Here is a 27,372-nt window from a genome sequence, read left to right as displayed (position 1 = left end):
CGAGAGAGAGAGAAGAGAGATCTCAGAACCTTTTTGAGAAATACAGTCCCTTAGGGTCTTTAGGGGCTGGTGGGAATCAGGACTGCTTTGGTGCTTAAGTCTTTGTGCCTTTTTGCCAGTGATTGTTAAGGCCTGAGCAAGAGTACAACTAAACACGAGGCACCCTATTTTGAACCGTTACAATAAAGGGATCTTATCTCTTTCTAGACCACCACCAAAGAAGGATGGCAACTTTGTGCGAATCAATCTCAAGAATAAATCTCACGTGAAAGGGTACGCTTTGAGAGGGAGACAGCTTCGCAAGCAGGTAAATTGCCTCTTGACTCAGTGGTATTTACAGCCTGTAAAATAGAATGAATCACATCTGAGTGGAACTTCCAACTGTTGAAGTAGCCTGTTTGCTCTGGAGGGAATTGAATTCAATTTTGTATTTAGTTTTACATGAAGAATATTTATGTTTAAAACATTTTGGGAAATGACAGCTACTCTCAACGGTTTTGCCGTTTCTTCATTTGTTTGTGTGGGGTGGGTAGGTCTCTGCCTCATTGCACTTCAACATGGGTGGAGGCAGTGGCGTAGCGTGGGGGGTGCAGGGCCGGCCAGCTGCACCGGCCGCAACATCTGGGGGGGGCGCACTCGCACTCGCAGCTCTCTGCCCCTACCTGGCTCACTCCCTCTCTCTCACTGCAGTGCTGGCTGTGCGAATCCGATCCGAGCCGCTGGGTCGCCGCCCACTGTGGAGGGGGGGGTGCCAGGCGTGCGGTGCGGTGCGGAGAGAGAGCGAGGGACTATTGGGTTAGGGGGCGCAAATTACTTGCCTTGCCCCGGGTGCTGACAACCCACACTACGCCACTGGGTGGAGGCCACAGTTGTTACAGAATTGTAGAGTTGGAAGGTACCCCAAGGGTCATCTAGTCCAACCCCCGGCAGTGCAGGAATCTCAGCTAAAGCATCTGTCAGATGGCAAAGGTGGCTCACGAGTAACCAGGCAGGACTCCGACCTGTCTTTTACAGGTTTTATTTAGGTACAAAAACTATTTACAGTGCGGAACCCCAAAGTTCATATCTGCCTCAATCGCTAGCAGAATCGGGGAGTGCTTTCCTGGACCTCCCCCAACATAAAAGCCTTGTTACGCCCAGCCTTTCCCTTCCATCTTTGCGCTTTAGACCTCTGCGCAGGGTGGGCGACGGAAGGTGCGTGCTTCCCTCTTGGCCGGCTTGGCCAGGAGCGGTGCTGAGGCTCCCACCAGCATCCTCTGGTCCTTTCCCCTTTTTCCCCGCTGGAGGTGGGGCTTTCCCCACCGCAGGAAGAGGAACTGCTTTGCAAGGATTTCGGAGGTTCCCTGTAACACAACTGCCCCTCTGTTTCCCACCCCTGTTCTGATGGCAGTCCCCTGACAGCATCCATGACAGATGGCCAGCCTGCCTCTGCTTAAAAACCTCCAAGGAAGGAGAGCCCAACACCTCTCATGGGCTTGTGTATCAGTGTGTGGTTAGACAGTGAGTGGAGGTCTAAATTTATAGATCTCAGTACATGAAGGCACACCTCTTGGAGGTAAAAAATCACTAAAGCTGTGTGTGCTCCTGCAGCCTCTCACTCCTCCTGGTGGGCTGAGCTCTTCTGCCCCCTTTTCATTTCACTCCTCCTTGACTTGGGTGATGGGTGGGTGTGGCTCCAGCTCCTGAAAGGTGGCTGTTGATCCCTTTCCTTCAGGGCAGATGGAGCTATTCCCAGACTTCAGTGGCACCAGGGCTTGTGTGTCAGGGCAGGGCTTTGTGTGTCAGCCTAGGACCCTCGTACCTACTGGACCGCCTTTCCCGGTATGCCCCGAGGAGGACCTTAAGGTCCCTAAATAACAACACCCTAGAGCAGGGGTGTCAAACTCAAATTCATTGGGGGCCGCATCAGCAGTTTGGTCACCCTCAAAGGGCCGGTTGTATCTGTAGGACTTACAGTACAGGAGAGAAGGGTTCAGGCAGCCGTTGGATCTGTCACATCACAGGATTCGGCCTGCGGGCCTTGTGTTTGACACCCGTGCCCTAGAGGTCCCGGGCCCTAAGGAAGTCAGATAAATAAAATTAATTATTTTAATTAATTATTATTATCATTTGCCAAGCCCAGAAAGCCCATCAGAGAGGGGATGAGCTCATGACTTCCACCACAGGGATAACTGGGGTGGGAGAACACTTTGGGGCACCCTCCTGCCAAATATTTGCTGACAGATTCCCCCACAAGCCGCTGGAGCCATCATCTGGGTCCTCGGCCAGCCCATGACTCACACAGCCTGATCACAACCTCCTGTAGTGATGCAAGAGAGGCATCCATTGACTTAGCCTGCGTCTTTTTGGTGTCTTGACAGGTATGGAAGCAGAAGTGGCAGAAAAAGGGGGAACAGTTTGGAGGAGGTGGCAGGCGCTTGGACCGAGGCTCTGACACCTGCTTCCGGTGTGGAGGACTTGGTCACTGGGCTTCCCAGTGCAAGGGGAGAGGTAAGGCCCCCTGGCTGTCATGGCCAGATAGACCAGGTACTGGCATGCTTTGCATTAAGAGAACAGAAGACCTGTCGAGTTTGTTTTGGATGGCTACAAAGACTCACAAAAAAGGAGAAGGAATCAGTTGCAGAGTTTGCACAACTTCCTGCAATGTCTACAAGTCCTCACTGCCCTTTTATTAGGAAAGCTGCCAGCAGAGTCTTGATCGGGCTGTCAAGCACAAAGACAAGTAAAAATTCCTCGTTGTAAACCAGTTGACCACTTTGTTATGTTGACTCCATAAGATGTTTTTTATTATTAATCCTCAGGTGATTTTAGGTATGTTTTATCAGCTCTGGCCATTCCTTCGGTTTGGTTTGGATTTTTAAATTGACTGGAAACCCACCCCAAGACTGTGAGATGAAGGCTGGGATAAAACCAACCAACCAACCAACCAACCAATCATTGCCTTATTTGGAAAATGCTTTTTCACTAACCTTTGCATAAGGACATGAAGGCCCCCTGAATTGTCCTGTGACATTGGAATGCTTTCTGAGGAAGACACTATTTCTGGCCATAGGATTAGCACATCTAGCAGATAATGACTGAATTTGTACATTAATATTAAACTCAAGGTTTAGTTTTGCATGTGTGAGCCTCAGGTTCTTCCCCATCCTCCACCTCAGCTGCAAGATGGAGCTTGGGAATTTTTGCTTCAGTTGTCAGCTAACCTTGGCTGCTAGTGATGTGTGGCTGGTGGTCTCTCATTAGTGGCATGTGGTTGTTTAATTAACTCAGCCAACTTCAAACTGTGGGTAATATTCTTAGCTATGGTTCTAGTGAAACAGGCCAACACTTGCCACAGTTCCTGGTTGGGGCATAATAAGTCAGGCACCCCCAAACTTGGCCCTCCAGATGTTTTGGGACTACAACTCCCATCATCCCTAGCTAACAGGACCAGTGGTCAGGGATGATGGGAATTGTAGCCCCAAAACATCTGGAGGGCCAAGTTTGGCCATGCCTGTAATAAGTCATTGAGGTTAGTTGAACGAGGAAGCTGAACGTCTAGTCGTCTTCCTGCAACTGCACCAAAGCCCAGGGCAACCTGGGCCATAGGCAAGTCCCTGGCCATCTTTGCAGAAGGAGGCTGCCTTAGCATTGCCCATAAGTTGACTGGCAGCATCTCTTTAGGGTTTAAGATGGAAGTCTTTCCCTGAGCTACTTGAAGATGCCAGGAATTGAACCCTTTGCATGTAAAGCAAGGTGGGCTGGACTTTTTTTGGTCCAGGGGCCTCTTTCACCCTTTGTCAATATGTCAGGGGCCATATGCTGAAATGGCCACATTTTCTTGCATGAAAACACAGGAACACAACCCTCTCCCCCCGACTGAACTGTACAAATGGGGTGAGGGGGGCTGGCATTGTCTGTCTCCCCTCGTCAAATAATCAAACAAAATAATCAATAGGGAAAAGGTGATTTGCATCTACACCAGTGTGCTGGGCTGTGCCTACCCCACTGCTACCAGAATTTGTGGTCTTGGTGGCGCTGTGGGTTAAACCACTGAGCCTAGGGCTTGCCAATCAGAAGGTCGGCGGTTTGAATCCCCGCAATGGGATGAGCTCCCGTTGCTCGGTCCCTGCTCCTGCCAACCTAGTAGTTCGAAAGCACACCAGTGCAAGTAGATAAATAGGTACCGCTCTGGCGGGAAGGTAAACGGCGTTTCCGTGCGCTGCTCTGGTTCACCAGAAGCGGCTTAGTCATGCTGGCCACATGACCTGGAAGCTGTACGCTGGCTCTCTCAGCTAGTAAAGCGAGATGAGCGCCGCAACCCCAGAGTCGGTCACGACTGGACCTAATGGTCAGGGGTCCCTTTACCTTTTATGGTCAAAGCAATTGCTGTTTGGGGGGGCACAGCAGGCCCCTGAACTAGGGTTTACCACCCCTGATGTAAAGCACATGCTCTACTCCTGAGCTACAGCCTTTTCCCAAAGGGGAAGGCATTTTCCTTCCATTATTTTGATTGCTCCAAAGCAGCATCTCTTCTTCCTTTAGCTGCTACTGAGCAGCTCTCTGCTGCGGACCCCCAACTGAAGGGAGATGGCTCTGCTGCCGAAGAGGAGGTGCCACTGCTGACTTTGGAGGAAGTGGCTCAGATGACCAACACAGCCTACAGCAAGATCTCAGGTGAGAGCCAAAGGCTGCACCTGTAGCACCCTCCAGTCTGATGCTATGTGGTCTCAGATCAGGAAGAACTTGTCACAGGTCAGTTCCCGCTGTTCTATCAGGGCATTTTTCTGAAGGCAGATACAAGTGCCATGATGAAGAAATAATCTGGGGCTTTCCTTGCAGCTGGTATAGAGGCTGCAGCTGGTGCAAAGACACTACGGTCCAGCTGGTATATTAATGAATAATAAAGATAATAATATTCATAACTTGTTGTTCGTCCCCCTCCTTCTTTGCCAGCAAAAAGTGAGAGCAGCCAAGGAGGCCTGAAGCAGCTTGCTCAGGAGGAAGAGGTTCACCTGTGTGTGCAGAGGCCCGTGTTCGAACTTCTCCCACCACTTCCGCCAACAGAACCTCTCTACAAACTGGGGCAGGACGGGAAAGTGAGAGGTAAGTTTCCAAAAGAGTGTCTCTGCTGCCTCCCAAAGGCTGGTTGTCACCAGCCTCCATGCAGTGGTGAGGCAGAACTTGGTGCAGAATTTCACTTTCACTTTTCATTTGTATACTGCCTTTCTACATTACTATACTCAAGGCAGTTTACAAGCTGAAGAAACAGCAAAGTCTACAGCAGAATCCACACACCTTATAACAAAATAAAATATATAATAAAAAATAACAGCAGGTCACAATGCACCAAAAGCCACAGAAAAGACCATGGAAAAGTATCAAATTGAGAAACAAAGACACACAACATAAGAAATTCTTGTTTTTTAAATCCTTGAATTCATCTTGCCTTCCCACTTAACCCACCCAAGGATGAGCTGAAAAGACGAGGCCTACCTGCAGAAAACCTACAGAACTGATTTCCTCCCCATCTGTTTCTCCCACGGCCCACTTGCATTTCCAAAGGCAAGGCGTCCACATTTGGGGTTTTCAGAATCCCCAGCTGCTTGCAGAGGCCATTTTCCCCCCCCTACCGCCCCAACCCCAGACTTCTCCGCCCGCCCGAATTTCAATCTTCCCCGCACGAAAGAACGAAAAAACTGTGGCGGGCGTACAGCTATTTGCCTCCCTTCTCCATCTAAGGAGGGCTTCTGGGGACCTGTGCTGGGATGGAGGCCCGCAGTGGCGGATACCAGCCAAGGCCCAAAGCAGCCACCATCAGACTCACCTTACAGCCACAGCTCCCAGTTAAAAGGCCCTAGTTAACAGTCGGTGTGAGGTTTTCCTAAAGGGCTTCTTGCCACTTTTGTGAACAGGTTTCACTCTCACTGATAAGGGGTTTTGCAGAATTTCTACCTAAGTCTCTTTCTCCTGATGCTTCTATGAGTGTGGAGTTGTTGCTGTGGAGGGGACGACAGGTCTTGCCCCTTTCTTGACTGGATCTCTGTTCCGTGTCTTATGCAGAGACCCCACCAGAAGTGTTGGAAGCACTGGCTGAGTTGGGTTATGCCACCTTCCGGCCAGGACAGGAAACAGCCATTATGCGGATACTCTCAGGTGAGAAGGGTTGTTTGCAAGAAACTTCCTCATCTTGCAGGAAATGCAGAGTGAAAAAAAGGGTGCTGTTTACTTGGATGTGCAGCCAAGCAATTGTTGCTGGTGACCAGATGTGGTCTTGCTGCATCCTTTACTAACCCTGTGGCCTCCAGATGTTTTGAACTACAGTATGGCTGTGCCGACTAGGCTGATGGCAGTTATAGTCCAAGACACCAGGAGGGCACTAGGCGGGGGAAGACTGTTGCCAGATGCAACTTCCACGGAATGACCAAGCAACACTGAAGGGCTGAATTTATATAGGAGCTGGTTGATATGGGGAGAGGTGTTGCAACAACAGTACCAGCTGCTTAAGGGTTTATATTTTAATGTTAGCACCTTGAATTGAGTCCAATAACGTGGAATCATCAAATTGTATGACTTCCCCTGCATGCGAAGATAGGCTCCAGTGGATTGAGTGGACGAGACCGAGAGCGGCTCCAACAGTCAAGAAGGCAGTTCCTGCTCATGCTGTAGAGATAAGTGAGGGGCAGATAGGACTCGTCAGCCTAGGAAGGTAGCCCATTTAGGAGAAGGGAAACTGATCCTGAACATCCGCTGCCTTGCGGGATATCTTCAGGAGAAGAAAAGGCTAAAGAGTAAACCCTACACAAATGCGGAGCTGAGTCCCTAAGGCGGTTGGATAATGTCTTGTACTCCTCCTTCTGGCAACTCCTGCAGCCCAACTGGTTCTAAACGTCTCACTCTGCTTTCCTTTGGACCCCATCAGCGAGTCTGAGAGGGGGGTCTTGTCGTCTGGGCAGCCCAGGACCTCCAGACACACAGCCCAGGCTTGTGCACCGAGGTGGTTTGACTTCATCCCCATACGCACAGTCCATTGTCACTTGAACAGATGGATGCAACAGCAATATAATTTTATACTTGGAAGGGACTCAAAGGATCATCTGGTCCAAGCCCCTGCAGTGCAGGAATCACTGCTATAGGCAGCCTGTGCAGATTGCTGCTGCTGCTCTTAATTCTGCCACTTCTCTAGGGCTCTCTACGCTGGTGGTCCTGTCCACGGGAATGGGGAAATCTCTCTGTTACCAGCTCCCTGCGTACCTGTACAGCAAGAGGTCCAAATGCATCACCTTGGTGATCTCACCATTGGTATCGCTGATGGATGACCAAGTAAGTTTGCTGGTGCTTTTGGATTTGGAGGCTGGTGTCATTTCCTTGCTTGTGGTCCAGGGATTTGGGGGGGGGAGAGCTCTCCAAGCTCTAGTAGAGCCAGTGTGGTGTAGTGGTTAAGAGCGGTAGACTCGTAATCTGGTGAACTGGGTTCGCGTCTCCGCTTCTTCACATGCAGCTGCTGGGTCACCTTGGGTCAGTCACACTTCTCTGAGGTCTCTCAGCCCCACTCACCTCACAGAGTGTTTGTAGTGGGGGAGGAAGGGAAAGGAGATTGTTAGCCACTTGGAGACTCCTTTGGGTAGTGATAAAGCGGGATATCAAATCCAAAATCAAATCCAAACTCTTCTGTAGATTTAGGAACACAGGGAACCTGCCTTATATCCAAAGCAGACCATAGGTCCATCTAGCCGATTTCCGTACACCCATGTACAGCCCAAGTCTTCAGCGCCTGCATGAGCTGGGTGTCGGGAGACCTTCTCCGACCTTCCGATCACAGGAACGCAGGAACAGCAGCACAGCATTCCCGAGGAATAGGTCCTGGTGCAGTGGACCCACATTTGCTGATGTGAGCACCTCAAAAGCAGCAGAGGGACGGAAGCAAAGCTGTGGAGGTTTCGTTGCATACCTAATTTATTTCTACTGATTAAACAAATGAAAGAACATAACAAACATGTACGAGAGATACAGCGATCTCATACTGCCACCTCGTCTCTAGACAGAGCAAAGAAAACCCAACACAGTACTAGGGACAGAAGTCTGGAAGAGTCGTTCTGCCCCCTCCCCTCCTTTCTCACAGACAGAAAGTAAAACAAACATGATCTGGTGATCCTTGCAATGGGAGGGATGAAAATACTGACATCCCAGGGTTGTCTTCAAAGACTGGCAGTGGCTCTCCTGGTTTATAACCTTTCCTAGCCCTCCCTGGGGCCTTCTGCATTCAACCTCCACCATCCAGACCTTAGCAGTGTGCTTCTGGTCTTCTGCTGTGATTGCTTTGAACTGTGACAGCGGAGGAGCAAGGCCTCAGCTGGACACGCGGGCAGCTCTTGTCTATTTTCAATAGAGGACATTGAACAAACCAATTTTTGACACAAACCTGCTTTTCAAGTCTTTATTATTATTATTATTATTATTATTATTATTATTATTATTATTTAATGAATTTATATACTGCCTTATACCTGGAGGTCTCCGGGTGGTTCACAGAACAAAATCAAAATATAAAGCCACAAAGTATATAATCAAAATAAAAACAATAACTCAATTTCAATAAAGTAACTTTTCTTGGTCAATTTTTAAAAGTCGTAATGGCAGGTAGCAGAGCTGGGAAAGACTCTCTATCTGAGTTGCTGCCCGTGAGAGGAGGTAATGCAGTCATACCTCGGGTTGAAGTAGCTTTGGGTTAAGCATTTTCGGGTTGCGCTCCGCGGCGACCCGGAAGTAATGGAGCACGTTACTTCCAGGTTTTGCTGCATGCGCAGATGCTCAAAATGACGTCACGCACATGCGCAGAAGCGGTGAATCGCGACCCGCGCACGCAGGTTGCATTTGCTTCAGGATGCGAACAGGGCTCCGGAACGGCTCCCATTCACATCCAGAGGTACCACTGTATTCAGGTAGATGGACTCTCTGGCCTGGAGTTCACACGCAGCGGTATATCTGTAAGAACAAATGTCGAGTTCAGCTTCTAAGAATAGAATTTTGAATTATTTGCAAGCAGGTTCCCTTGAAAAGGTTTCCAACTCCACTCTAACTCAGTCCTGGTTATTAAGCAATAAATTAGATCCCCTCCCTGCAAATCATTTCTCTCCCCCAACAAGTTTTTGGATGGCATGACCCTAGCATCAGGGAATGAACATATTTCACCCCCTAGGGGGAAGTTACAGAGGAGGGACAGCTTGCAAGGAGGTGGCTCTGGGAGCCTCAGTGTGGCTGGAGGGGATCCCCATCTCTTTTGACTGTTCTGTGTCCACCATTGGTTCTTCCTTCAGTGACACACATTTTGTGCTTCCTTTGCAGGTCTCTGGCCTTCCCCAGTGCCTGAAAGCCGTCTGCATACACTCGAATATGTCCAAGACCCAGAGAGAGGCTGCTATGGACAGGGTGAGGCGACTGATGTAGAGGCTACGTAATCCTTGATGTACCGTATTTTTCGCACCATAGGGCGCACCGGACCATAGGGCGCACCCAGTTTTTAGGGGGGGAAATCAAGGGGGAAAAAATTTTTCCCCCCCCCAGCCCCAAAGAGCAGCGTACAGGCTGCACACAACCTCTCCCTGCCAGAGGGGTTGCGCGCAGCTATGGAACAAGCCAAGGCAGCGAGCGGGATGGATCCCGCTCGCTGTTTTGGCTTCCCCTTTAGCCCCGTGCAGCCTCTACCTCCTGGGAGAGGCTGCGTGGGGCTAAAGAATCCATAGCCCCGTGCAGCCTCTCCTTGCCAGAGGGGTTGCGCGCAGCTATGGAAGAAGGCAAGGCAGCGAGTGGGATGGATCCCGCTCGCTGTGTTGGCTTCCCCTTTAGCCCCGTGCAGCCTCTCCCTCCCAGGAGAGGCTGCGTGGGGCTAAAGAATCCATAGCCCTGTGCAGCCTCTCCTTGCCGGAGGGGTTGCGCGTGGCTATGGCACAAGCCTGCATTCGCTCCATAGGACGCACACACATTTCCCCTCAGTTTTTGGAGGGGAAAAACTGCGTCCAATGGAGCGAAAAATATGGTAACTGCAAAATTCTAGGGTGTCCTGTGCTCCTTCCAGCCTCCGGTTTGCAACTTGTAAATAGTAATAAATTTGTATCATGCTGTCAAATGCTCAAAGCACAACATGCCTTTAAAAAAAAAATTTAAATTTTATTTAACATAATTATTACAAAATACAAGCAAAATACATACAAATACATACATATATTTTTCAGATAAGCACACATATATAAAAAAACAAAAAAGAGAAAGGAAAGGGGGGGGAGAAAAAGAAAAATTGGAAGAATTTCTTCCAAATTTATTCTACAAATATCTCAATAATAAAATTTCATTGATTGACTTCCATCGCTTACCCTGCACTTCCTATATACATTTTAAGCAAATTTCTATCTGTTATTCTGTATTTTTCCCATACAATCTCATACAAATATTCTAATCAATACCTGTAGTCTTTACAACAACCCTGTGGGGCAAGTCAGCATTGTAAGACTTTTTGAATTATTTTAAAAGAAATGTTAAAATTGGAAATGATGGCTCACGACTTGCCGGCTTTCCATGCTTGCAGGTCAAGGCTGGGAAGGTTCATGTGCTCCTTCTGTCCCCCGAGGCCTTGGTTGGGGGAGGCGCCTCGGCCTCCAGTTGCCTCCCACCAGCAGATCAGCTGCCCCCAGTAGCTTTTGCCTGCATCGATGAAGCACACTGCGTCTCAGAGTGGTCCCACAATTTCCGCCCTTGTTACCTGCGCCTCTGTAAGGTATGGAATCTGTGTGCACAGAAGCAAGATGCAACACAGGTGTGTGCATGAGGAACACCTGCAAGCAGCAGAGCCTGCCTAGGTAACACCTTCTCTCCGGCAGGTTCTTCGGGACCGCTTGGGCGTGCGCTGCTTCTTGGGCCTCACAGCCACCGCCACCCTCTCCACTGCGCGGGATGTGGCTCATCACTTGGGCATCCCAGAGGCTAAGGGGATCGCTGTGCGTTCTGCTGCTGTCCCTCCAAACTTACATCTCTCTGTCTCTGCAGACAGAGACAAGGACCAGGTGAGTCTGGGACCCGACTTGCTGCCTATCACTACTGTGTGGGAGAGGCTCCATCTTCAGAAGTCTTTCTGATTGCTGATTTCCAGCCGTATGATGTGGAGTCTGGGAAGTGTTGTAAACAAAATCTGCCCTTTTTCCCTTATCCAGGAGCCCATATAGAGTCCTTACGTAGGTCCCCTATTGGTAGGAGAAAAGAACAGAGGCCAGCCAGAGAATGTTGTTGTTGTTTAGTCGTTTAGTCGTGACCGACTCTTCGTGACCCCCTGGACCAGAGCACACCAGGCCCTCCTGTCTTCCACTGCCTCCCGCAGTTTGGTCAGACTCATGCTGGTAGCTTCGAGAACACTGTCCAACCATCTCGTCCTCTGTTGTCCCCTTCTCCTTGTGCCCTCCATCTTTCCCAACATCAGGGTCTTTTCCAGGGAGTCTTCTCTTCTCATGAGGTGGCCAAAGTCTTGGAGCCTCAGCTTCAGGATCTGTCCTTCCAGTGAGCACTCAGGGCTGATTTCCTTCAGAATGGAGAGGTTGGATCTTCTTGCAGTCCATGGGACTCTCAAGAGTCTCCTCCAGCACCATAATTCAAAAGCATCCATTCTTTGGCGATCAGCCTTCTTGATGGTCCAGCTCTCACTTTCGTACATCACAACTGGGAAAACCATACCTTGAACTATACGGACCTTTGTTGGCAAGGTGATGTCTCTGCTTTTTTTTTAAAAAAGAAAAAGCAGAGACAACCAGAGAATATTGAGAAGCAAAGCAGTTAGTAAGCCTGATCTTTATTGATCTGTTGCAACAGGGTTCTCACTCACCACAACGCAGGAGGGAGGAGGAACCCAGAACAATGGCGCACAAGGCCTTATATAGACTTTTGAAATTGCCACCCTGTAGATCAAGACCACCCCCAGAAACATCATACATAAATCACAGAAGGGGTGTAGCTCAAGACCACCACCCCAGATACATCATACCTACATCACAGAAAAGGCGGTCTAAAACAGAAATTTGAATGTTGTTTTTCTCCTGTTGTTGTTTATCTCCTGTCTGGCAGGTTACTTGATTGGATACCCTGCTTACTTGATTGGATTGCCTGGGGAGCCTGACCAGTCTTTTGTAATGATCAATACTTAGTTCCTGGGCCAGGTTACAGGCTCACACCCTATTCATATCTTAAATGTGCCCTTAAGACAGGATTTGTGAAGGGAAAAGACAATGGGGAGGTTTCCCACTTTGACCTTGCAGAGAAATCATTTGCTCATTTTGGGAATCAAAATGGTTTCAGGTCGGTCTTCCTGTGCTGATCTATGTACGTGCTTGGTTGGTACACTTATGAACATTTAACATATACCTAAGATCTCAAAATTCCTATCACATCCCTCGTCTCTCCGGTGATGGTCTTTTGGCATTCCCTTCTTCCACACTGAACAACTCACGTCGCTTTCCCTTGAGCATCTAGGGAGGCAGTCCTGTACCTCAAAGTTGCCAACTTTGTTCTGATTCCAGGCCCTGGTGAACTTGCTGCAAGGGGAGAGATTTGGGAGCCTAGACTCGGTCATAGTTTACTGCACACGCCGCGAGGAGACGGCCCGGATCGCAGCCCTTATCCGCACGTGCCTCCAGGGTGTGAAGCTCAGAGAACCCCCCAGTGCTGAGGAGCAGGTGGAGAACAGCAGCAGCAGCAGCCTTGCTAGCAAGAGGAAGAAAGCAAAAGGTGGTGGTCACTGGCTTGGCTGGTTGTTGGGAGAGGCAGGCTGGGAAATGGTGGGCTCAGAAAACAGGAGAGCTGGTGGTTTTTTCCTTCCAGTTCTCAGGCCAAATTGAAAATGCATTTATTTATAGCCGGCTCCACTCCAGAGGCCTAAAGTGTGTCATAATAATTTTTTTAAACCTGTAAAAAGATAACTAAAATTACTGGGAACCACCTAAATTCCAGCTACACAGTGGCTACCTTGCACTTAACCCCAAGCTTCAGAGTCAACCAAAAAGAAAAACAGTGTAGCATGTCCCAAGGAGATACTCAGGCACACACTGAGAAGCTGAAATATCCATGCACCCCAGGAATCCTTGCAATGTGGCAGAGAACTCAGGGACACTCTCTCAGGTTACTCACACTAGCAGCCTTTAACAGCAGCACAATCTGCAGAAATAAAACAGGGCAACTTCATGTTCCGCCAGGCCTTTGGTCAGGGCTCAGCCTGACTCCCCTTTTGTTTTTGTATAAGAACTCCTATGAAAGAGGCCTCCCGGCATTCTCACAGGCCTAAATGAGTACCTAAATGAGTGCCTAAATGAATACCTCAAAAGTCAAGGTTTGAGGACAGAAATCTGGCTGAGTCTGGAATAACCTTGTGAAGTGAAAGGATAAGAAAGAGGGATTTATATCCAGATGTTAGGATAGAGATGATAAGGAAAACAGGAAGACACAATGAGAGGTAAAGGAGGTCTGTGGGATTGGTGGAAGTCAATGTCTTGTTGTTTTAGTGTTTATAGTATTAACTTGCAAGATATGGATTTGGTTTTTTTGGTTGTTGTTTTTTAGTTGTTGCTTTCTTTAGTTTTCAAATGTTGGTTTTTGTGTGTTGTGTATTGTTATTTTTTGATATTTTTCGTGTTGTTGTTGTGTGGAAAATACTAATAAAATTTATTTATTAAAAATAAAAATTAAAAAAATATATGAAAAAGGCCTCCCAGCATTCTCACAGGCCCATATAAAATCACCGTAAACAGTTGGGCCGATGAGCACTTACTGTTCCCAACCCTAACCCTGCGGAAAGCCATCTAATTAGACTTTGATTTGATTTTGACCTGTTTTTAGGAGGTGATTTAATTATTGTTTGATTTTCTACGAATGTTATATATTTGATGTTAGCTGCCCTAAGCCCATCTTCGGCCGGGGAGGGCGGGATAGAAAAAAAAAGTTTATTATTATGTTATTAAAAAATAAAATAAAAATTTGTGCTGCCATCGGGAGCTGCATCTGTTGGATTTCTCCAGAAAGAAGCTGCAGTTCCCAGTGCTGGAGAGCAGTTCTTGCTGGGGAGGGCGGGGTATAAATAAAAATATTATTATTTTTATTATTATTTATTATTCTGCACCGAAAGCCTCAGAGCCCTGTCAAGTGAGCCTTGCTCCTGTTCACTCTCTTTTTAATCCCATTTCCTCGTAGCCAAAAAGAGCATCCGTCGCCCCCTGAAGTGGATTGCCGAAGCCTACCACGCCGGCATGTCTGCTGCTGAGCGCCGCCGGGTGCAGAACAACTTCATGTCCGGCCAGCTGCGGGTGGTGGTGGCCACGGTGGCCTTTGGCATGGGGCTGGACAAGTCCGACGTGCGGGGCGTGGTGCACTACAACATGCCCAAGAACTTTGAGAGCTACGTGCAGGAGATTGGGAGGGCGGGCAGAGATGGCAAACCAGCCCAATGCCACCTCTTCCTGCACCCAGAGGTAAGGCCTGCTGGACTCTGCTCGGGTTGTGTCATGGGTTTGTTGAGCCCTTCGCAATAAATCCCTCTGCTCAGTCAGAGATATACCGTATTTTTCGCTCCATAAGATGCACTTTTTTCTTCCTAAAAAGTAAGGGGAAATATCTGAGCGTCTTATGGAGCGAACGTGTGGTCCCTGGAGCCAAATTCACCATCAGATCACATAGCATGTCCATGGCTACAGCCTGCACCAAAAAAATCACGCACCCACTGTTTCATGGGGCTGCAATGGCGCAAAAATATGGTTACAAAGCACGGATCCACATGGATCCTCAGGATTTTTGCATTGGGTCACCCCGAATTCACCGTCAAATCACATGTCATGTCTGTGGCCACAGCATGAACCACAAAAATCACACCTCCACTGTTTCGTTCAGAATATTTGTTTTCTTGTTTTCCTTCTCTAAGAACTAGGTGCGTCTTATGGACAGATGCATCTTATGGAGCAAACAATACAGTATTTACAGTTTTTATTGTACATTATTTACAAGGTACAGAGCATCGCTTCAAGCATCTGAATCATCCATAGCAGATCCCGGGAGTGGGAACTTCTTGCTCCTCCTCCAGCAAATCAGCTTGGGCAATCCCAAACGCCTCCGTTGTTCCCGGCGTTTTAATCCCCTCCTGTCCTGAGCTGGCGGAACAGGTCTTCCCTCCTCTCCCTCCGTGCCTGAGCTGGTAGAGATGTGCCGATGCTCGTTAAAACCGGGAGCCTTCCCCCTTGCTCTCCACCCTCTTCCAGTGCTGCCTCTTCTACCAGCCCGTCTCTCTCCCCCTCTTTCAACTCTGGAGCCTTCCCTGCCAGCTCCGTAACAGGTTGATCCTTGTGGGAGTTCCTGCCTGGTGGCAGCAGCTCCTGCAGTCTGTCTCCTTTCCCCCTGCTCCCACAAAGTCACACGGCTGGCCTTCTCTCTCCCTAGGGTGAGGATTTGCACGAGCTGAGACGGCACATCTACGCTGACACGGTTGACTTCTTCACTGTGAAGAGGCTCGTACAGAAGGTTTTCCCTTCCTGCAAGTGCCGGGAGCTGCATGAGAAACAGCAGGAGCTCAGCAAGGTCAGGAGAGAGAGTGGAGAGGAGAACAGAGATCTCTTGGGGTGGCGTTGCTCTCCCTGTTAGCCTGCAGGGTCAAAAGTGGTGGTCGCCACCGCCGCTTCTTCATTTGCAGTATCTATTGCCCACTGTTTGAATGTTTTCAATCCCAGAGCAGGGCACAAAGCAATAAAAGTAAGTAGTGGAAAACAATATACAAAAACTACAAACTCATATAAAGAGGATCAATAAACAACTCAGTTCTGTCATAGGGTAAACAAGCAAAATTGCAACGCCAGAAGTTAACATTTCCTCTTTAATGAAGTGCAGGCCTCAAGGTAAAGGGACCCCGACCATTAGGTCCATTTGCAGACGACTCTGGGGTTGCAGTGCTCATCTCGCTTTATTGGCCGAGGGAGCTGGCATACAGCTTCCGGGTCATGTGGCCAGCAGGACTAAGCCGCTTCTGGCAAACCAGAGCAGCGTACGGAAATGCCGTTTAGCTTCCTGCCGGAGCGGTACCTATTTATGTACTTGCACTTTGACATGCTTTCGAACTGCTAGGTTGGCAGGAGCAGGGACCGAGCAACGGGAGCTCACCCCGTTGCAGGGATTCGAACCGCTGACCTTCTGATCGGCAAGCCCTAGGCTCTGTGGTTTAATCCACAGCGCCACCTGCAAGGCCAGGTAGTGACATGCAAATAGGTTTGCTGGCTTCCCTCATCTCTTTTTACCAGCTAGCACAGACTGCATTCAGGGTCCTCCAAGGTCTTGTGAATATACTAGCCGATTCTGGGACTGTGGCTGTGTAAAGAGCGCTCTAACATCCCTGCATTGCTGACTCCTAGCCTTTCCCCCCAAGGCACCCTGAAAAACTGCTTCTCTGGGCCTGCAAAGCGCAGCCCACATAACCATCTAGCTCTAAATCTCCTGTGGACCCATTCAGAACAGGGTCATAGAACTGTAGAGTCGGAAGGAGTGCAAGGGGTCATCTGGTCCAACCCCCTGCAAAAGTGAGGGTGCTGTTGCTGCTACCTATCAGTGCAATGCCCGCATATCTGGTAGGTGGATCTGGCTGTGTCAACCATGTTTTGGATCTGCTAGCCTGGTCCCCATAGGCTAACTCTGTTTGTTTATATTGCTGTTCTACAAGGATATCTTATCAGCATTTTTCTGTGCTGCTTTAAAGATGTGCCTTTGTAAAGATGTGCCTTTGTAAAATGGTATTTTTGTACTTATTTCTGATGTTTTTATGATGCTGCAAACCACTCGGAGGTGGTTTCTTCCAAGTATGGTTGGGTACATAACTTACCTAGAAAAATGAATGGCTCTCATGACTAGGAGGGTCAGTAGAGTCCCTGAGGTTCTTTCTTTCTTTTTTTAATAATATAAATTTTATTAGTATTTTCCACACAACAACAACACAAAAAATATCGAAACATAACAATACACAAAAACCAACATTTAAAAAAAACACAAATCCATATCTTACAAGTTACTAATATAAACACTAAAAAGAAAAACATTGACTTCACCAATCCCACAGCACCTCCTTTATCTCTCATTGTGTCTTCCTGTTTTCCTTATCATCTCTATCCTATCTAGATATAAATCCCTCTTTCTTATCCTTTCGCTTCACAAGGTTATTCCAGACTCAGCCAGATTTCTGTCCTTGAACCTTGACTTTTGAGGTATTCATTTAGGCACTCCCATTCTTTTTTTACTTCACTTTTTGGTTTTTGTCTTATTATGTCTGTCAATTTGGCTAATTCTAAGTATTCTGAAAGCTTACATTACCACTCTCCCCTAGTGGGTAACTGATTCCCTTTCCAGTACTTTGCCACCAGGATTCTTGCTGCAGGTGTCGCGTATAAGAAAAATTTAGTTTTGTCTTTTAGAATATCATCATTTAACATTCCTAAAAGGAATGCCTCTGGCCTTTTACTATATGATATTCTTAGTATTTTCTTTATTGCTTTGTGGATCGTGGAGTCCCTGAGGTTCAGTGAGAGCTGCCAGTCCAAGTTAGGAGGGACTCTGCTCCAATTTTTGTGGTTCTGTTGGGGACAGAGAAGCGTTCTCCACATCCGAATTCTAGTTGAGATTCCTGCATTGCAGGGGGTTGGACTAGCGTCCCGTCCAACTCTGCAGTTCTATGCTTCTATGAATTCAGCATGCAACCCCCTAGCCCCAGGGTAGGATAAGCAACCAGATGGCATCATGGTGCACAGGACAGTTCTTGTCTCCTGGAGGAAGAAGTGTCTCCCTTGTCATTAGGAAGAATCACAGAATGGTACCTTTGGAAGGGACCTCAAAGGTCATCCAGTCCAACCCCCTGCAATGCAGGAATTGCAACTGAAGCATTTATGGCAGTCGGCCATCCAACTTCTGCGTTAAAACCTCCAAGGAAGGAGAGTCCACCAGCTCCAGAGGGAGTCCTTTCCTCTGTCGAAGAGCTCTTGCCATCAGAAAGGTCTTTGTAATGTTCAGTCGGAATCTCCTTTCTTGTCATTTGAATCCGTTTGTGGTCCCTTCCTTTCCCTGCTGTCTGCCTGCCGTTGGTCTCTCCTGTGTGCAGTAAAGACACTTTTTGTATTTACAGGACTGCCTCTCCTGTTCTGTCCTGCAGAGGACCTTAAGGCCTTCTCAGCGATAGCTCTGACCTGGTGGAATGCTCTGTCCCAGGAGACCAGGGCCCTGCAGGATTTAACCTCCTTCCGCAGGGCCTGTAAGACAGAGCTATTCACCTGGCTTTCAATTTGAACTTAGCCTGATCTTTTATTCCCCTTCCTTCCCTCCCTCTCCTCTTTTTAAGAAGATTCCCCGCTCTGGGATCCCACAGCTAATTCTCCCCTGGTCTCCTCGCTGGCCCAAATAGGACTAATTTAGCCAGCTAGCCCTGGTGATCATCTAATGTTTATTGGATGGATTTCCCCCCTAAATTGATTTTTGAATTCTGAATTTATTGTTATTCACGTTTTGTACGGTATTTTATGCTGTTTTTTTGTTGCATCAATGAAGTGTTTTAAATTTGTTGTTAGCCGCCCTGAGCCCAGTTTTCTGAACCGGGAAGGGCGGGGTATAAATAAAAAATTATATTATTATTATTATTATTATTATTATTTTCACATCTAGGGCGGTGAAGTGGGTGATACAGAGATGTTGGCTGCCTTGGAAGGGAGCGGCGAGGAGCAGCCTGATTCAGGCGACAGCCGTCCTCGGGTCTGTTACAAGCACGAGCGAGCTATCCCCATTCAGCAAACTGTGGAGGCCCTGGACTTCCGAGAGGAAGGTGAGGAGGCCAGACCGGTGGTTAACTTCCTGCTCCCAAAGGAGGACGAGGACAGGGCCAGCCCCTGCCCCACAACTGCTGAGCCATCCCTTGCCCTGTGTCTTTGCTGGTGGCTGCCCAGCTTCCTTCTCTTGCTGGTTGTGAGCCTTTGGCAAACTCATGCACAAAGATGTACTTAGCGAAGTGGGGAACTGAACCACGGTCTCTCCCAAGTCCTTGTCATTTAATCCCCACAACAACAACCACCCTGTGAGGTGGGTTAGGGGAGACTCAATGACTGGCCCAAGGCCGCCACCCAGTCAGCTTCATGACAGAGTGGGGATTTGAAACATGGTCTCTCCCAGGTGCTCTAACCACTGCACAACACTGCCTCTATTTAGGCCACAGCCTAGGACCCTCGTACCTACGGGACCGCCTCTCCCGGTATGCCCCATGGAGAGCCTCAAGGTCCATAAATAGCAACACCCTAGTGGTCCCGGGCCCTAAGGAAGTCAGATTAGCCTCAACCAGAGCCAGGGCCTTTTCAACACTGGCTCCGGCCTGGTGGAATGCTCTGTCTCATGAGACCAGGGCCCTGCGGGATCTGATTTCTTTCTGCAGGGCCTGTAAGACAGAGTTGTTCCGCCTGGCCTTTGGTTTGGAGCCAATCTGATTCCCTCCCCCTCTTTCTTTTTTCTTTTTCCTTTCTCCTCCTGTGATGAGGCTGCATTTTAATATTTTATTGTTTCAATATTTTAATGTATTTTAATCTTGTTTTTAAGTTGTATTCATTCAACTTGTTTTTATTATTGCTTGTTAGCCGCCCTGAGCCCGGCCTTGGCTGGGGAGGGCGGGGTATAAATAAAAGTTGCTATTATTATTATCACACAGGGGTTAATTGGGGCTTGGAAGGAGTCCCTGGGTGTCTGCCCTTTTCCATGGGCCCCCAGGGGTTAGGGGCCCCCTTGCCCTGGGCCCAGGTGGAGCTCCTCTCAAAGTTGGCCCACACTGCCTCTGCCTCATTGTAAAATGGGGGGGGGGAGACTGTTTTTATGTCAAACTTAAATGAACACCGGCTCTGATTCCTTTGCAAACCGATGGCATAAAAAATGGGGTTTTGTTTGGAGTGAAATAGCTCAGTTAGCAGAGCATGATACCCTTAATCTTGGGGTCGTGGCTTCAAGTCTGATGTTGGGCCAAACATTCCCTGGGTATTGCAGGGGGTGGACCAGATGACGCTTGGAATCATTTCTATGATTCTATGAAAGGCTTTCCACCAGAGACGGATGCACAGCAGCAGCAGATGCCCCCTCCAGCTTGAGAGTTTTCTTCTTTCTCCGTTCAGGTATAGAGACGCTTCTGTGCTACCTGGAATTGCACCCCCGCCAGTGGGTGGAGCTCCTGCACCCCACCTTCTCTTCCTGCCGGGTGGTCTGCTACAGTGGCCCCCAGCAGCTGCGGACAGTGGCTCAAAGGTACGGAGGGGAAGCTGGCTTCTGGTTGGGGACAGAGGGTGGCGCTTGGGGGGGAACTGTCATCGCGCCACTCCCTGGTGTGTGGAGTGCCACAGGGTGCGATACTCTCCCTGATGCTTTTCAACATCTTTATGTGCCCCCTCGCCCAGCTTGTCCAGAGTTTTCAGTTGGGCTGCCATCAGCATGCTGATGACACCCAACTCTATCTGTTGATGGATGGCCATCCTGACTCAGCCCCAAACACACTGATCAGATGTTTGGGAGCTGTGGCTGGATGGTTACGTGGGAGCCAGTTGAAGTTAAATCCTTCGAAGACAGAGGTCCTTTGGCTGGGTTGGGACGATATGGGATTGGGGGGGCAACTCCCATCTCTTGCGGGGGTGCAGTTAGTGCCAGCACCGCCCGTTAGGAGTTTGGGTGTAATCTTTGACACCTCCCTTTCCATGGAGGTGCAGATTGCAGCTATAACAAAGCCGGCATTTTTTCATCTCCGCCAAGCTAAGCAGTTGGCTCCTTACCTCTCTCGCCCTGACCTAGCCACTGTGATCCACGCGAAGGTCACCTCCAGACTGGATTATTGTAACTCGCTCTATGTGGGGCTGCCCGTGAGACTGACCCAGAAACTCCAGCAGGTGCAGAATGCTGCAGCAAGACTCCTTACAGGGTCCTCGCTGCGGGGTCACATTCACCCAGTGCTCTACCAGCTGCACTGGCTCCCGGTGGAGTACAGGATCAGGTTTAAGGTGCTGGTTTTAACCTTTAAAGCCCTATACGGCCTAGGACCCTCGTACCTACAGGACCGCCTCTCCTGGTATGTCCCACGGAGGACCTTATGGTCCTCAAACAAAAACACCTTGGAGGTCCCGGGCTACAGGGAGGTTAGGCTGGCCTCAACCAGAGCCAGGGCTTTTTCGGTCGTGGCCCCGATCTGGTGGAACGCTCTGTCACTAGAGACCAGGGCCCTGCGGGACTTGACATCTTTCCGCAGGGCCTGCAAGATGGAGCTGTTCCACCAGGCCTTTGGCCGAGGCACAATCTGACCCCCTCCTTTGGTAATTCTTCACAGAACTCTAGCCCAATGGTTGACATCAATTTGATTTGAACTGATTTTATAATGAATTGATTTTAGAATGCTGTATTATTTTACTGTTGTTAGCCGCTCTGAGCCCGGCTTCAGCTGGGGGGTGGGGTGGGATATAAATAAAATGTTGTTGTTGTTGTTGCTCTGAGCTGAGACCTGGGGGAAACTGAGCATTGGGAAATGATGGCATGTGGATAAGCTTCTAAGGGACCCAGAAAGAACCCAAGGGAAGAGTGTGGTATTATTGGGGGAGGGGGTACCTGTTGTGACCAGGGTCGCATGACACCCTCAGCCTTAAAGCAAACCTGAGGATTTTGTTGCCTGGTTGAAGGAGTCAAGTAAAGCACATTTTCATGAAGCTGATTCATTCTCACTCTTGTAACAATACAATAAATTGCAGGTGTTGTCATTGTGTGCCCACACGTATGGTTTCGCTGTTCTGATTACTTGTTGCTGTATAGCTGTTTTGGCACAGACTGTTTTGAGTATCATTCCTGATGGGAAAACAGGATGCAAATCGAAATAATAATAGTTATAACAATTGCGTCCGCCCCCTGCTAGGCCAGACAAGGGAGCATAAAGAGCTTTGCAGCCCCCTGGCAGTTTGGCACAGCTGTCCTCCACCCCATTTCTGAGGTGTCCCCAGATGTGACACAGGTTGCTGCAGTGACAGCTCAGCTGGAAAACATGAGGGCTAGAAGCCTCCTTTTGAAAAATGCTGCGTTCTGTGCCAGATGCCAGTTTTCATGCTTTCAGCTTGGCATGATCAGGGAGAGTACACACAGAGCCCTAATTGTATCTGGGGAGCTGGGTATTCCTTGCGTTCTTAATCAACTTCGCTGGATGAACTGAGGCTGTCCCCTTGATGATTATGATAATTTATTAGGGGTGGATTTGAACTCTGCACTCTTCCAATCATTCCATCTGTGTTTGAATCCAAGCTTGCCAGATGAAAGTGGTGCATGCTCTAGTTATCTCCCGCTTGGACTACTGCAATGTGCTCTACATGGGGCTACCTTTGAAGGTGACTTGGAAACTGCAATTAATCCAGAATGCGGCAGCTAGACTGGTGACTGGGAGTGGCCGCCAAGACCATATAACACCAGTCCAGAAAGATCTTCATTGGCTCCCAGTACGTTTCCGAGCACAATTCAAAGTGTTGGTGCTGACCTTTAAAGCCCTAACCAGCCTCGGTCCTGTATACCTGAAGGAGCGTCTCCACCCCTATCATCCAGCTGAGGTCCAGCGCCGAGGGCCTTCTGGCGGTTCCCTCCCTGCGAGAAGTGAGGTTACAGGGAACCAGGCAGAGGGCCTTCTCGGTAGTGGCGCCTGCCCTGTGGAACGCTCTCCCAGCAGATGTCAAGGCAATAAACAACTATTTTACTTTTAAAAGACAACTGAAGGCGGCCCTGTTTAGGGAAGTTTTTAATGTCTGACACTGTATTGTTTTTGATATTTGGTTGGAAGCCACCCAGAATGGCTGGGGAGACCCAGTCAGATGGGCGGGGTATAATATATTATTATTATTATTATTATTATTATTATTATTATATAAGTAGACCCTCTTCTGCTCGCCTACAGACTTCTCACGTGCTGACTTCTCTTCCTCCCCTTTCCCCCAGGTGCCCTCCTCTTGCAGTCTGTCTGGCCCAGCAGCGCCTGAAAGGGGTGGACCTTGCTCATGCCAGCTCTGTAGAGTTTGACGTCATTGAGCTGGCTGACTCCATGGGATGGGAGGTCTTGCCAGTGAAACGAGCTCTCCGTCAGCTGCAGTGGACCACTCAGAACGGTAACCAGTCAGTGGGAAGCCTGTCTAAGGTGGGCTGGTGCCTAAGCCCCCAGCCAGTCTTGGTTCAGGAAGGAAGCAGAGAAGCCACATCTTGTTGGCCGCTCATCCCTTGTTTAATCTCGGCTGGAAGGTTGGGGGTCGGTGTGTGTGTGTGTGTGTGTGTGTGTGTGTGTGTACTGTTCTTTAGATGGAAAGGCCTTCTGAGTGACAAGGATGGAGGAACTTGTGATTCCAAGGCAATCCCCACCCTCTGACCCAGCAGGGCCACAGTGGGAGAAAACTCCCTTTGGGGGCTTAAGGTGGAGGCTTGCACCAAATTCCCAGTTAGTCAGACTACAGTGGTGCCCCGCAAGACGAATGCCTCGCAAAACGGAAAACCCGCTAGACGAAAGGGTTTTCCGTTTTGGAGGTGCTTCGCAAAACGAATTTTCTATGTGTTTGCTTCGCAAGACGAAAATGTCTTACGAGTTCCTGCGGGGTTTTTTTCCTTTTTCCCTTTTTCCCAAGCCGCTAAACCGCTTATCAGCTGATGGCTAAGCCGCTTAACAGCTGATGCTAAGCCGCTTATCAGCTGATCCTTAAGCCGCTTATCAGCTTATCGTTAAGCCGCTTATCAGCTGATCGTTAAGCCGCTTATCAGCTTATCGTTAAGCCGCTTATCAGCTGATCCACTAAGCCCGCTAAGCCGCTAATACTGTAGCACTAATCCGCTAATGGGCTTGCTTCGCAAGACGAAAAAACCCGCAAGACGAAGAGACTCGCGGAACGGATTCTTTTCGTCTTGCGAGGCACCACTGTATTCCACAATGCCTTGCCAGACATAGTCCAAAAGAATGTGAGAGTGTCCATTAACACACACGCTAGAGAGGAAATGTGTGTCATTTGGGCTGTTTATTTCCTAGCCAACCACCTGCCACCCCTGTTGCTCCACCATCTCTTCACCTAACCATGATCCTTGAAAATGCTTCCACAACCCAGTTATTTTTACTACACATGCAGAGCCCTCCGTCGTCTTAACTGGAGTTCGTTTTTCACTCTATCATTCAGCTATTAGGTTCCTCCTAAACTGGTTCCTGTTGATTTTGTGGCCAGGCTACCCTCTGGCGTACATGGTGCCGGCCTCCCTGATAGTGGGTCTTGCATGATTTTTACCTAACCTTCCAGTGAAATTGAATGTTGGAAGATTCAGAACTCAGACACAAGAAATGGCTTCTTCACCCAGCGCATAACTGCGGGCTCCTACACATGCTAGCGTTGTCCATCAATTTCAATGGTTTTAAAAGAGGGTAGACAGGCCAGGCTCGGGGAGGGAGGGTAAGACTGTCAGTGGCTACTAGCCGCAACAGCTGTGTTCTACTTTTAGTGCCGTAAGTAGTAGCCTCTGGGTGCTGGGAATTGCAAGTGGGGAGAGAAGAAGAAGAAGAAGAGTTTGGATTTGATATCCCCCTTTATCACTACCCGAAGGAGTCTCAAAGCGGCTAACATTCTCCTTTCCCTTCCTCCCCAACAACAAACACTCTGTGAGGTGAGTGGGGCTGAGAGACTTCAGAGAAGTGTGACTAGCCCAAGGTCACCCAGCAGCTGCATGTGGAGGAGCGGAGACGCGAACCAGGTTCACCAGATTACGAGACTACCGCTCTTAACCACTAGACCACACTGGCTCTCTGAGTGCTGTTGCCGTGCTCATGCCCTGCTTGTGGCCTCCCCCAAGGGGCACATCATTGGTCACTAAGACCTGGATGCTGGACCAAGTGGCCTGATTCCGCTGCAGGCCTCTTCTTAATTCTTCCCTTCCCTTTTGGCACAGGTTCCAATGTGTCTAAGAAGAGCGGGATCCTCGTGGAATTTAGTCAGTTTGCTTTCCACCTGCGCTCCTACGGCGATCTCACTGACGAGGAGCTGGACTCAGTGTGTGACTTCCTGCACCAGCGAGTGACGGGCCGCGAAAAAGCTGCCCTTTCCCAGCTGCAGGCCTGCTTCCAGGCCTTTCAGAGGTGGGTAGGCACAAACTGGCACCACTTTAAAAGGTGGGCTGTGCTGCGTGTGAGAAGCTGGGCAAAAGAACGATGTGTTCACTCTGGTGGCGGGAGGGAGGAGAAAGAGCTCCTGTTCTAACAGGCAGGGAGAACCACCTTGCGTTTAATGGACACAACAGGTGCTTGTCATGGACTGGCTGGATGCTGAGAAGGGGTGGGAGGCACCAGTTGGGAAGCCTCCTTCCAAAGGGATAATAAAGTATTAACTCGTACAAATAATAATAATAATTTATTATTTATACCCCGCCCATCTAGCTGGGCTTCCCCAGCCACTCTGGGCAGCTTCTAAAAAAATACGAAAATACCGTAATACATCAAATATTAAAAGCTTCCCTAAACAGTGCTGCCTTCAGATGTCTTCTGAATGTCAGGTGGTTGTTTATTTCCTTGACATCTGATGGGAGGGCGTTCCACAGGGCAGGTGCCACTACCGAGAAGGCCCTCTGCCTGGTTCCCTGTAACTTGGCTTCTTGTAGCGAAGGAACCACCAGAAGGCCCTTGGCGCTTGACCTCAGTGTCCGGGTAGAACGATGGGGGTGGAGACGTTCCTTCAGATTCCCTTTACAGCTAAGAAAGATTTGCAAAAAGAAAAGTATTCTCTCTCCCTCGTCTTTCTGAGCAGTGTGGCTTTCCGCGCCTGTGCCTCGTGCTGTGACCACGGGGGCGAGGAGAAGAGCGCCCAGCTGAAGTCTCTGCTGCTGGATTATTTTGAGAAGGATACCGATGAAGCAGATCTTGCACTCCCAAGTGAAGAGCAGGGCGCTGAGGATCTCCAAGACATTAAAGTGAGAGAAGCTGCTCTTTGCTCCTCCTCCTAATGGCGCCGAAGCGTAGAATGACACAGGCGTCTCTTTTGGGCTTCTCCAGATTGTGGCCACAGTCAGGCACCGTGTGTGGCAATGTGCCACTGTCTCTGTCCCCTAATCCTGCACTGCTCCTGGGACTTCATGGTCCTCATCCGTTTCATAATGCTATAGATGGGTCTGAGTAGGCTATCTAAAGATCTCCTGAGATAACGATGGGTGGGTAGGTGAACCTCTGGCAGACTTGTTCACATTAACTGTGTGCTCTCCACTGATGTGTGGCTAGGGACTTGCTCTGCAGATGGAGAGGTTTCTAATCCTGCTGCTACTCTTAGTTTTCAAAGGAGAGGGTCATAACTCAGTGGCAGAGTACCTCCTTTGTAGGCAGAAATCTCCCGTTTTAAAAAGAGCTCAGGCAGCAAGGGACTGGAAAGACCTTGAGTTGCTGCCCGAAGGACGTTCTAAACTAGATAATCAGTAGATTTACCCTGCCCACTTTTCTACCTGTGCAAAGAAGTGAGTTCTCTTCTCCCTTTTAAGCCAGAGGTGGGGAAGAGTCCTTTCTGGAGACACTTCCAACTATCAAGTGCACAATGCTGAGCAAAGATGAGTCTAGTGTTTTGACTTGGTACAAAGCAGCTCAACATGTCCAAATCGGTAACTAAACTCCCAGTATGCTTTGCTTCCCAATTTCAGCTTCGGGACTGGGAAGAGCAAATACGAGCTGACGTCCGCAACTTCCTGTCTCTCCGCCAAGACGAGAAGTTCACTGGCAGGGCTGTGGCCAGGATCTTCCATGGCATAGGTGAGGATGTACCGGTAATTCTCCAGCCGTTCCGTGGTCTGCTCTGCTTCTTGCATCAGCACAGAGCCTGGCACTGCACAGGTTGTTGTTGTTTAGTCGTGTCCGACTCTTCGTGACCCCCTGGACCAGAGCACGCCAGGCACTCCTGTCTTCCACTGCCTCCCGCACTTTGGTCAAACTCATGCTGGTAGCTTTGAGAACACTGTCCACCCATCTTGTCCTCTGTCGTCCCCTTCTCCTTGGGCCCTCCATCTTTCCCAACATCAGGGTCTTTTTCCAGGGAGTCTTCTCTTCTCATGAGGTGGCCCAAGTCTTGGGAGCCTCAGCTTCACGATCTGTCCTTCCAGGGAGCACTCAGGGCTGATTTCCCTAAGAATGGATTGGTTTGATCTTCTTGCAGTCCATGGGACTCACAAGAGTCTCCTCCAGCACCATAGGCTGAAATCCACCAAAACCTCCAGAGGGCACTTCTGCTCAATCACGATCTGATCTCTTAAGGGCAAAGGGAATTGAGCATCACATTTGCCACAGTGCTGTAGAACAGCCTTTTCCAACCTGGTGCC

The 27,372-nt window shown here is 49.1% G+C and overlaps 1 protein-coding gene and 1 long non-coding RNA gene across 2 annotated transcripts in view; both read left to right on the top strand.

The window, feature by feature from the left end:
• Nucleotides 1-27,372, top strand: part of RECQL4 (RecQ like helicase 4) — a 38,226-nt gene that overhangs the window by 8,863 nt on the left and 1,991 nt on the right. The window contains exons 7-24 of the mRNA XM_081012483.1: nt 208-307; nt 2,361-2,490; nt 4,525-4,656; nt 4,936-5,085; nt 6,043-6,135; nt 7,166-7,302; nt 9,325-9,408; nt 10,562-10,750; nt 10,854-11,036; nt 12,537-12,744; nt 14,200-14,477; nt 15,436-15,573; nt 18,685-18,841; nt 20,166-20,295; nt 22,999-23,165; nt 24,973-25,159; nt 25,824-25,986; nt 26,701-26,809. Of these exons, the coding sequence (XP_080868609.1) occupies nt 208-307; nt 2,361-2,490; nt 4,525-4,656; nt 4,936-5,085; nt 6,043-6,135; nt 7,166-7,302; nt 9,325-9,408; nt 10,562-10,750; nt 10,854-11,036; nt 12,537-12,744; nt 14,200-14,477; nt 15,436-15,573; nt 18,685-18,841; nt 20,166-20,295; nt 22,999-23,165; nt 24,973-25,159; nt 25,824-25,986; nt 26,701-26,809 (2,735 nt within the window). The remainder of the gene's footprint in view (nt 1-207; nt 308-2,360; nt 2,491-4,524; nt 4,657-4,935; nt 5,086-6,042; nt 6,136-7,165; nt 7,303-9,324; nt 9,409-10,561; nt 10,751-10,853; nt 11,037-12,536; nt 12,745-14,199; nt 14,478-15,435; nt 15,574-18,684; nt 18,842-20,165; nt 20,296-22,998; nt 23,166-24,972; nt 25,160-25,823; nt 25,987-26,700; nt 26,810-27,372) is intronic.
• LOC308480988 lies at nt 18,850-19,703 on the top strand. The gene is made up of 2 exons (XR_013988389.1): nt 18,850-19,024; nt 19,156-19,703. It is a non-coding gene; the product is annotated as an uncharacterized lncRNA (long non-coding RNA).

The sequence above is a fragment of the Podarcis pityusensis genome, assembly GCF_964106645.2.
Source record: "Podarcis pityusensis genome assembly, chromosome: 7".
In the NCBI taxonomy this organism is placed as follows: domain Eukaryota; kingdom Metazoa; phylum Chordata; class Lepidosauria; order Squamata; family Lacertidae; genus Podarcis; species Podarcis pityusensis.
Note: the sequence above shows the minus strand (reverse complement) of the source record. Positions and strands in the feature narration are given on the sequence as shown.